Here is an 11,746-nt window from a genome sequence, read left to right on the forward strand (position 1 = left end):
GCGCCCCCCCATAGGGGCCCCGCTTCACTATTTGTGTTACACTGACATCAACATTGTTCAGGTGGAGGATACAATTCTTCTGCCTTCGTGTTGTAATTTGCTGTAGTTGTGTAGAGATATATTTAACGACACCTCAGTTTGGGGGATAAAAAAAATGAAGGAAAAGGAAAAAAAAGTTTATTCGGCCAAATATTTCACGACCCCCTTGTTGTACTTTCATGGACATCTGCATAGTAAAACCATAACGAGAGTGGAATTAGGATAATAAAATTGCATAAAGTAGAGCTGGACACGCACAAGGACACAAAGATCACGATACGGGAGAAGAACTTTGTCGTCATTGGATACAAAGCTCTGTGGAGCAGCAGTTGTTGATGAATTTTGAAAGTGAAAAAATGCACAAACACTTGTTCATGATGTTTTGTCAAATTATATTTCATTAAATATGAATGTTCTCCAATAAATTTGACCTTATTTGCACAGAAAACAAAAGAGAAAAACATGGACTTATTGTTATTTATAGGTAATTATGTTATGATTGTACTGGTCTGGTTCACTTGACATCTATATGTGGCCCTTAAACCAACCCCCTGACCTAGAACTTAGATCTGACCCTTAGGCTTATTGTATTTTATATTGTATTTTATTATATTTTAAGTGTGAAGCAGCAGCTCTGCTTGGTATTTTCTTTTTTATCCTGTGCTGCTGTCAAATTAACAGTGCACTTTAACACATACAGTGGGGAAAACCGAACGAGTGCCGTATCAACAGAGAGTCTAAAAACAACGCATTTGTTTAGTAACAAATGAGCAGGTGGTGTGATTAACTCGACAGCGAGTGTGAGTGGAATCTTCACAGACGCTGACTGCTCACCACTTTCTTGTGATCCGACATTTTTAGTGTTTGTTTGACTTCATTAACTCCAGTGAATCACCAGCCTTCAGCCGCCGTGTCTCTCCCGGCCGCTGTAAATTACTGTGATTGACTGTGTTTCATTACACATCACTTCCTATAAAGTGCTTCCATCTGTCAGTATTGAAAAAAATAATTGCACCTAAAGATTTATTTTATTCATAACAGCCCCGCTCGGGAAGAGTTGCCCCACGGCCAATGTAATCTCGAGGAAGAACTCATTCCATTATATTATTTACTGAACTCGCTGAACTTTGAGAATGTGGCCAGACGGCCGGCGTTACAAGGTGACTGCCAAATGAGCTGCTGCCTTTAAATCAGGTGCCCTAATTCGCACAGAATGAGGCTGCGGATTCTCCAAAACACACACATCTGGCCTTCACCGTTCACCATTGAAAAGTAAAAGAGCTTTAACTTTTCATTCATGTCCTTCACTTTTGTTATGAGAGATCTGGTGGATCAGCAGATACAGTTGCATCCTCGGTTTGTGACACAGACTTCCAGAGAGCCACAGACAGACGTTAGCTTTTCAGACCACATGATAGAGGCAACATCTGGACAGTCTTAACATGTCACTGTCACTGGCAGCGTTCGCTGGAAAAATGATCTCTTAAGCAGCAGTGCTGCACACAAGCGAGCAAACACGGCTTTCAAAGCGAGCTAGTCGAGATTTGGATTTGGCTCGTTTGTGCGGATTTGGTGTTGACCACCGTTACTGTGTCCTACTATGCACAATCTTAGTGAAACTTTTTGGGATAGTCCTTTAATTTCTGCACTTCTACATGGAGAAGAAGGATATCTGGGATCATGTTGTAGTAGATGATGGAGTTTCCGGGGGGGGGGGTTCCAGTAGAACTTATGCTGTTGGGACTGCATGCTGTACATTTAGTGGAGAGAGTTGGACCTCAACCTCAGATCTAACCTGTGGCTCCCTGGGGAAACACTGCACCCCTAGTTGCCCATCAGCCATCACTCACAGAGTGTTGATGTAGATAATAAGCGACACTTATCGTTACATTGTTAGCCCCTACTTAATATTAATTCAACAAACATCCCAAAATAATTGCTCTTTAAACCACACACTCTACTCAAAACACTATACAGTGATCCCTTGCTATAACGCGGTTTACTTTTCACGGTTTCGCTACTTCACGGATTTGCATCGTGCATTGTGTTCTGCATTCTGATTGGCTAAAAAGTCCCTCCGCTTCTTCTCTACCTGTGCGCCAATAACGTTGCGGTTTAATATGTACACGTACGTAAAACAGCTTGCCAAATTGACATTACGTACGTGCAAATTCTCTTGCAATTTCGAGTTTATCAAACCCCATAATGTCGACAAAACGCTCTGGACCGGCAAGAGTACCTGCGGTAGGGACCAAAAGGCAGCGGAAGATGCTGTCTATCGGTGATAAGGTAAAACTATTGGACATGCTAAATGAAGCTAAAAGCTATGCGGCTGTAGGTCGGCATTATGGAATTAATGAATCTTCCGTTCGTTCCATAAAGAAGGAAGAAAAAAACATAAGGAAGACAGCAGCAATAAGTTTTAATAAGGATTCAAAAAGGGTTGCAACTGCCCGCAACAAGACCAGGTAATTTGTATTTTTTTCATAATCATTTTTAATTTTCTCCCGTTCACGGTGGGCGGTGCTAATCTCCGCAATTTGAAGCCTTCTGTTCACGTTGATGATTAAAATTATTATTTGACAGTACATTACAGAAGTTATTTGTTGAAACGTTTCTAAAGTACTTTTATTTTACTTTATTTGTGAAACAAATGGTTGAGATTGTAAAATGGTTTGTTCGTTCTTTCTCTTCTTTTTCTGAGTATTTAATTGTAAAGATTTCTACCACGGATTTTGCCTATCACGGGTTCTTTGTGGAACGTAACCCCCGCGAAAAACAAGGGTTTACTGTATACACTAATATAAAATGTTTTTTATATTGCATTAGAATTTTTACATTAGTTAATTCCATTGTTGTGAGCCTTTTTTTCGTCTGGTATAATGAACATTTATAACAATCCCAGGCTCTTAAACAGGGATGTCAAACATATGGTCTGTGGGCCAAAACTGGTCCGCTGGGGGGTTCAATCTGGCCCTTATGAAGTGAAGTGAGTTATTATTATTTATAGGTAATTATGTTATGATTGTTCTGGTCCGGCCCACTTCATTAATCAGGCTGAATGTGGCCCCTGAACCAAAATGAGTTTGACACGCCTTCTCTTACAGTTAGTGGAACTCAGTCCATACAACTGAGAGAAGAATCGTTTGAAATCATTACCCACTCATGGCTGTCCGTTCTTATTTCCTCTTGTGTTTTGGCATTCAATCTGTGCAGGGTGATTGTACTGCATGTGTGTGTGACTGTGTGGACAAATATACAGTATGTGTATATGGTGTGTGTGAGAGTGTGTTAGTGGGAAAGTCAGTAATTTGTGAGAGTGACAGCAGTTCAGCCCTCGGCGCTGTTAGTCGTTCAGATGTCACTAGTAAAATTAGCGCAGCGGTGGTGCTGCTGTAGCGGCCAGGGAAATATGTTGAGTGGGAGGTAGCATGTGCACACGCACACACAGAGACACACACACACACATATACACTGCGAGTGAGTGAGAGCGCCATGGCTACAATGTTCCACGTTGTTGCCGTATTTGTTTTCCATTGTACATTTTTGATAATTAATAATTTAATAATAATGATAATCAATTCATTTAATGAGACCCGGCCTCTGTGAGTTTAAGACCATGGCCCCGCTTGAATGAATTCACCCCCATTACCACTTTCCTTTTCTCCCCCATATCAGCGCGGACGCTGTGTACCTACACATGGGCTGATTAAAGCGGTGGGTGGGCTATTGGCTCCATTGTCTGTTTAATTGCCATTAGGTTCAGTATTAATGAGGTTGTAGAGGACCACAGAGGACCTCGGTGCTTAACTAGGTGCTATTTATGCTGTCATTACGTATTACACGCCTTAGATGGATCATCATCAGTCAGTCTCAATTAAGAGCCCGACTTAGACGGAGGCTGGTGCTAACGGGTTTCCTCTCGTTCGCCTCCATCGGCGGTGAATTCCACCAGTCACCTCTCCCTGGAACAGCTTTGTTTGGCTTTTACATATTGCTGCTACAGTTGTTTATTTTTAACAGTCGCTCTGTAAACATGCTCCGTGATGCAAGTTGCTCCAACGGGACATTAAAGTGTGTTTAAGAGACATTTCATTAGCATTAGCATCTAATCTATAGCTATAAGTACCTTTATTTATAATTATACACACACTATGAAATGTGTCCTCTCTCTTTAACCCTGGTTGATTTTGGTGCTTGATCAATGCCGATTTTGACCGAGTCTTAGTTTTAGTCTTTTGACTAAGTTGTACTCTCAACTTAGTCAATAGTTTAATCTTAATGTCGTTTGTTTTTATTTTGATGACATGTCCAAACAGTTGACAAATGCATTAAGGGATGTTTTCATGTTGGGCCTTTATGGCGTTCTAATGGGAATCTGGAATGGAATCTGTTTGAATGTCATTATTATTATTATTGGTAACAATTAGTGCTAATTGCACTTCATCCAGTCTCGTTTCTATTGGTTGAATGCATCAATCCATTTCGTCATTGACAAAGTCAATGCCATTGAAATTCAACTCTCGTCCACCCACCATAGACCTACGCAGGTCTGGGTTCTGATCAGCAGTCTGCTGTGTCCAAGCCTGGTCTTTGACAATGCTTTAACAATGCCAAAGACTTAGCATTGCTAACGATATAGCTGAATCTAACAGAGAGTTCAGATCAGATCACCTCATCTAACCTCATCTTCCACTGTTCCTTATTCAAAAAAACGACGAACGAGATCATCATGCCAACAAGACAAAAGTTAAAAAGACAAATTCCAGTCCAACTAGTTGTTGCATCATCAGTTCAAAAATATTTGTTTAGGTTGGTCACTTTTTTTCTTTTTTTTTCTTGGAAGGTTTGAAACTATTTTTAGCATTACTTGCTCTCATTCTCTTTCGTTCTTCTTCCTCTCCAGGTCAGGTGACCTCATGGTCCAGGTCGTCCAAAAATACGGGCACCAGCAGCACATGGGTCCGCCACCAGCACAAGAAACCGTCGGAGGTGAGTCGGTCGCAGTGACTGTTTCACTGCACACAGTGAAACAGTGTGTGTTTGGTTTCGACTTCGACAGTTTTTGCTTCATTTCACTGCTGCCTGTGAAAGATGTTTGTGGTGGCTGCTGGTCACTCGCCAACATCACTTCTGTTTTTGTCATTTTGCTGAACTCCAGCGTGGTCTGCAACTTTTATGAGCCTTGTTCTTGTAATGTTGAAAAAGTGCAAGGCCAGCACGGGTGTTTTTGGGTTTGTTTTCTTTTTGTCTCCGAAGCTAATTTCTGCACTGCTGCTGCGTGTTGGTTGAATATCATAAAAAAAAGTAACTTTTATTATTGATTTATTGATTTATTGATAATAGTAACTCTCCGGCTTCGACTGCTGGATCCATCGGTTCCTAACGAGAACGAACAGCACCCAACGTGAATACAGCCATCTCTGTCACCACAGCTAAATCAACCGGGCAAATGGATGGCACAGATGGGTTTGCTAAAATACCAGGTTAGAACATCCATATGGTCATGATGAGCGTTCCCATGGGCTCTCAAATGACCACCCTGAGGGAAAAACTGGCCTAAGGCATTCGGAAAATAGTCACTGTCCCAGTTGTGGCGATGCCTTTCCTGCAGCAATCACACATTCCTCCCACCCTGTCACTGAAGTGGGTTCAAAATCTGTTTAAGGACATCTCCTTATAAGCCCTTCACTCCAAATATAACTTTCTGCCATTTGGAATGAATTATATCTAGTCTCAGAAAATAAGGAGAGATAATTATTCTTAATAAAAGACATGTGGTAACCTAATAGCCGCTTCAGTGCGACGTCCAAAAACACAGACGATTTCACAGAAGATTATTATTAAAATAAGTGCGTAATTTGCTCCAATCTCTCATCCCGTGACGTCTCACCTCCAGAGAGATGTCAAAAACTCAACGGGCAAAAATATGTTTGTCTTATTGCACATTCTGGAAGGAGGAGAGCAAAGCAAAATGGCATGCATGCATGCCCCCGAACCACCCTGAAGTACGAGTCATCAGCAGAGCATCTGTCATTCCTGTGCAGTTGAAGCTTCCTCCCCCTCAGCTCCATCCACTTAACCACAGGCTGTTGGAAGGTCCTGTCAACAATCAGTCTGGCAGTAATTACTACTGTAGCTCTCAGCTCTGACCCGGTCCTCAGCTGAAAAGCCAGGGGCCACGTTCCCTTTCATAACGCAGCCTTCTCGCCAAAACTCCCTCCTCGTCTGTGACGGGATGATGCTTCGCCGCGATTTTCCTGTGTTTTGATTTTTTGAATTTATGGCTAGAAAGTGATTGATGGAAAAGCGTGAACTTACTGAAAAATGAGGGTGACAACCGACTGAGCTTGAGTGAAAAATGGGAAGCGTTTTTTTCAAAAGTGGGACTCTCCGAGATACACAAGTTTACTCACAGCTCACGCTGTCTGTCTCTCACCCCGTTCTCTGCTTAACCTCCTCCCGACCTCGATTATTCACGGCGGCGGCGTCATCGCAGTGCAGGACGGCGCCTTACGTTGAGTAGGTTTTCTTATTCGATGCAGAATCTGAGTCTGGCTTTATTATTTCATTCAGTTATGTTTTAAATGGTCTGTCAAACATAAGGCCCGTGGGCAAAAACCGGCCCGTTAGAGGGTTCAAACTGGCCCGTTTGAAGAATTTTAAAAATAACGAAAATACTCAAAAACCTCATGTTCGGAATATGATTAATAAAATTAGATTTCATTAAATATGTAAAGGATTGGTTCCACCCTGCCTCCTCTGAGAGGATTAAATGGTTTTGTAACAGAAGTGTCAAAACACTTTATAAATTGCCTTTATCTCAAAAATGCAATCTAGAATTATTAAAGTAAATGCAGCCCGTGATGGACTGTGGACGTCCAGGAGACAGGACACTCTTCCTCTATTTAGTATTTGTGAACCAATAGTGTTTTACACGGGTGACTTATCTCCCGTCAGTGTAATGACAAGTCCGACAGAGGAACTGACCTTTGAGGGTTTTGCACATCAGTAGTCTTTACCCAGAAGTGTGTCTGCTGTCAGTGAGTGACATGCCCTGAGGCGGCAGCGGGACAGAGATCACGACCCTCTGTTCATCCTTTTATTTTACTGAGTGTCACTGGGACGAGAGCTGCTTGTAGTTATCGTGATTCTTAACTATTACTCTAGTCTAATAATAATAATTAATAAATAAATATACCCTAAACAACACATTTTCTTTCTGCTGCAGTTTAAGCAGCACTTCTTGAGTAATTGTCCCAGTGGAAAAAAGGAGAGAGAAAAATCACCCTCAACATTTACTTTATTTGTTTAACAATAAAAGAGGAAAAAAAACGTTCCTTGTTTTCCCTGGTCCTAATCCCCAGCAGCAGATACAGTACATGAGGCAGAGATTACAGCAGACCAACTAATACCAATGTTAAAGGTCACATTTACATGTGACATTTGTGTGGAACTAAAGTCAGACAGCTAGAGTCCGCAGGTGTGTGTTAATCATAGTCCTGTTTTCAAAGTTCACTTCTTTTTATTTCAAACCTGACTGATAGACTTCATTTTAATGTTTTGATATAAATCCACTTTTAAGAAGTGTCGGTACCTAGTTGGTGAGAAGGACTTAATAATAATAATAATAATAATAATAATAAATCTTTTTCTTCCTACTTCTTCCTTCTTCTTCTTCTTCTTCCTTCTTCCTTCTTCCTTCTTCTTCCCTCTTCTTCTTCTTTCTTCCTTCTTCCTTCTTCTTCTTCCTTCTTCCTTCTTCTTCCCTCTTCTTCTTCTTTCTTCCTTCTTCCTTCTTCTTCTTCCTTCTTCCTTCTTCCTTCTTCTTCCCTCTTCTTCTTCTTTCTTCCTTCTTCCTTCTTCTTCCCTCTTCTTCTTCTTTCTTCCTTCTTCCTTCTTCTTCCCTCTTCTTCTTCTTTCTTCCTTCTTCCTTCTTCTTCTTCCTTCTTCTTCTCCTCCTTCTTTCTCTTCTTCTTCCTTTTCTTCCTCTTCCTCTTCTTCTTCTTCTTCAAGGTGAAATATTTGAATGCTTTGGTGCTGATGAACATTAGTTAAAGCGACAGATTATTATTCTTTTCTTTTCTTTTCTTTTTTTGAAGTTGTGTCCGGGCTGTGTTCGGCCCTCGGACCACCATTTGAATAGATAAGATTTAGACATACGTATATTCTAATGTGTTGATCACTGAGGCTTCAGTGCTTAATAAACCCAGTGTTCAAACACGAATTTTCTCACTGGAAATTGACAATTCCATTAATGTACGACATAGAAGACGAAAACAAAAATCAACCCATTGTCTGTCTTTGTGATGGATCTCTTTTGTAGTCTTTGGATCGTGTCAGACATGAGGTCACATTTGGTGACAGTCTCTACTTGGACAAGATGATTTAAACGTAGTACCAGTTCAGTACTCAAACCATTCATGTTTGAGTATCATGAGTAAATAATTGGATAAAAAAAAAAAAGATTTACGGCTGCTTCTTTTTTCACTTCTCCACATTTCTTTTTACAATCACACTTCAGTCAATCTTTCAACTCTTTTTATTGTTCTGTCTCTCTGCGCTTTATTTGCTAAAATAACTGTGTAATTACATCCAGACTGCCTTAAAACAATAGCATTCGTCACTATTTAAATGTCATTTTCAGTCCTGGGATCAGACAGATAGATGCTGGAACTTTTCATTCAGGGCAAATTCATTTTATCGTGTGAGAAACTTTACCGTGTGATGCCGACTGGAAGTTGGTTGTCAGAGTGGAGGTGATATATGGAGCCACTCAGGGTGCAGCGTGGGAGGAAGGAAGTCATGTTCGGCGAAAAACCCGACGGTGCAGCAGGTGTGGAGCGCTGTTGCATCATTGTTTATTTGTGCATATACAGAGCAGAAGTGTGTGTACATGCGGGCGAAGGTGCAAGTCAAGTGTTTATGTGCAAAAAAAAAAAAGTGTTAGAGAGGTGGCTGCAGCCGCAGCAGCACTTTCTGTCTTTGCAGGGAGAAACAAAAGTGAGGCAGAAAAGTGTGTTGGATTTTTTTTTCTTTCTTTTTTCTTGCAAAGGTCAGGGAACAGTGGCCAAGTGAGAAGAAGGTGTTTTCTTAGAATAGATTAGCAGGTACTTAAAAAATAAATATGAAATCAAATATGTAATAAAACACCAGAAAAGCACTAAAAACATAAAAAAAAACATTAAACCAACACAAATGTTAAAGAGAGGGGCAGTAGAAAAACAGAGTAGTTACCAAGTTGTTTCTCACCATCTGTATGTATTCAGCGATTACTGACTTGATGTTTTAACAGATGTAAAGTGAGATGACTTCCTTATGTTCAGTTCACTCGGGAGGTTGTTCAGCAGAAGGTGCTGAAAGTACTTTTTAATTCATTAAACCCTTCACGAGAAAGCGAGTACAGAAGTATAACTATTTAACAAGTATATTCTGTTTTCACAAATTCAATAACTTTTTAAGCACCGCTTTATTGAATTTCTGTGGTACAATGTACGAAAAGGGGCTATGGTGTTTTTTTGCTGTTAGCAAGCAAGCTTACAGTCAAGCTTGCTTGCTAACAGCAAAAAAACACCGTAGTGTCACTGTGATCTTTACTTGATGAGTAAAAAGAGTCTCTAGAAACAGATGTTGAGTTTTGTGGAAATAATCTTTTTGTTCACTTGAAGTTTGACAAATGTAAATCAAAATGATCATCGCAAAAAATGTAATGTGGAAACCGAGTGAGGTCGTGCTTCGTTTTCTAACGGCAGAATTCCGAGCCGAACATCCTACTAATGGGAATCTGCGGAACGGCCGCTGATCATTTTCTGCCTTATTGGCTGCAGTTGTGGAGGGAATATTGCAATCAAATTAAGACAGTGGAAAATTTCCTCGGGGCAATGACGGGCTCTGTGAACCATTCTCAAACTGTTTTGAAACAACTTTTTTTTTTTTTTACGCGGGGAGGGGAGTCATTGTTCCGTGACGGCTGTATATGCGTCCAGATGTGCAGATGTTGATGACGGATCAGTGTCAGACCGACGATACCCTTCTCTGTGTGCGAACCCCCGCGTCTTTGCAGCTAATTACGAGCTCTGATTCTCTAAGAAGACGCCGCGTCCTTCAAACCCACAACTGTTAGTGTTAAGGTAATCATCTGTACGACTATAAGCACATGCACTGTATTTATTTGTTTATGTGTGGATGTGAGTGTGTGTGTGTGTCTCCTAGCAGGCTTGCAGCTGCTGTAGCTCATTAGTTTCTGTGAGAAACAGCTGTGAAGCTCCATGGCAACGAGATGCAAACAGCTCGATGTTTGAGCGCGCGCACGGGGGAACACACGCACACGCGCTCAACAATTTTTCATTAAACAGCCAGGGCTGCTGCTCGTGCTCACCTGCCAGGTGGTTACATATGGCAGCGCGGGGTACAAAGAGAGACGGAGCAGAGACTGGAACGAATGACGGATTCAAGGACTGGAAGAGAAGCTGATGAGCCATAGAATGAGAGACAAAGAGGTCATTGCAGGGATGGGGACGGCAGCAGGTGATAGATGGGAGAAGTTGGTCCAAGTTACTCCACCTGGGCTTGTGTTGCATGTGTGTAGTTTGCAGGAGAGCATCTTATTTTGAAAAAAAACAATCTTTTTTATATCTATCTTCAAGAGATACGTTCTTAACGTGTGAGAGTTTTTACTTGTGTTTGAGGGAGAAATCCATAAACCGCGTGTTCATAGGCTGTTGTAAATTTTGGGAATGGGTTTTGTGGCCTTTAACATGAAATATAACTTACCATCCACTGATGTTTGGAGTCGACTCATAAACTTAACTGCACTGGTCTGGACTGTTTGAAGAAAAAAAAAAATTCTGATGTGCGCGTGTGTGTGTGTCTGCAAAGGAAAATAATAATTTGTTCACCCATTTGATTTCTCTGTCTGCGTTTGTCATCAGACTTCCAGTGTGTGTGGTTGGTTAGTCATCACCACTGTGTTTCTGTGTGTGTGTGTGTGTGTGTGTGACCATGTTTGTTTTTTGGGTCAATCAGTAACTCGTATTTCTTACTGTACTTCCTCTTCCCTGTCATCATGGATGGACACTCTGTGGCTCATCTGGATTAATGTGGAAAATTAAATGAACAAAGTAATTTCTTAAAAAATCACTGTGGATTGGAGAGGTGGGATCCAAAGTGGGGGGTGGAGGGTCGGGAGGGGGGCACCTGCACCTAGGTAGGCAAGGAAAGAGTACTTAAGGGTAGGAGTGGTTGTGTCGCCAGGTTGTAGAGACAGATTATGATGTCATTGATAAATATTTGTTATTAGTCCTATGAAGAGGAAGTGGCCTGAGTTGTAATTTAATATTTTTTGTCTTAAAGGAGAGTGATTTGAATTCAGAAGGAATAATAAAATACGGAAATAACAGGGAAACTGTTTGTATACTTATGCCATTACACTCAATATATTTATTTTTTTATTTTTAAATAATATTTTAATGACTTTATAGTTAGCGGACAGTGGGCGTAAATGTGAAGTCCCCTTCACAGGGTTTACTCGCCTGGGTGAGGATAAAATGAGTAATATTCAGATCAACTGTCTGTGTTTGTTTTGTTTTTTTTTTACAGGAAGTACACACACTGAGCCTGTAGCAGCTGCAGTTTTTTGAACATTTCTTTGGCAGGTGATAGGTGGAGCAGCATTAATCATGTAGATGTTTTGGTTATTTTACAGCGA

At 40.9% G+C, this 11,746-nt stretch overlaps 1 protein-coding gene across 1 annotated transcript in view; it reads left to right on the forward strand.

The window, feature by feature from the left end:
• The window catches only part of jade2 (jade family PHD finger 2), a 131,285-nt gene that overhangs the window by 21,700 nt on the left and 97,839 nt on the right, over window positions 1–11,746 (forward strand). The window contains 1 exon segment of the mRNA XM_008332321.3: window positions 4,946–5,031. Coding sequence (XP_008330543.3) covers window positions 4,946–5,031 — 86 coding nt within the window.

Source organism: Cynoglossus semilaevis, chromosome 19, assembly GCF_000523025.1.
Source record: "Cynoglossus semilaevis isolate Cse_v1.0 chromosome 19, Cse_v1.0, whole genome shotgun sequence".
NCBI lineage: Eukaryota > Metazoa > Chordata > Actinopteri > Pleuronectiformes > Cynoglossidae > Cynoglossus > Cynoglossus semilaevis.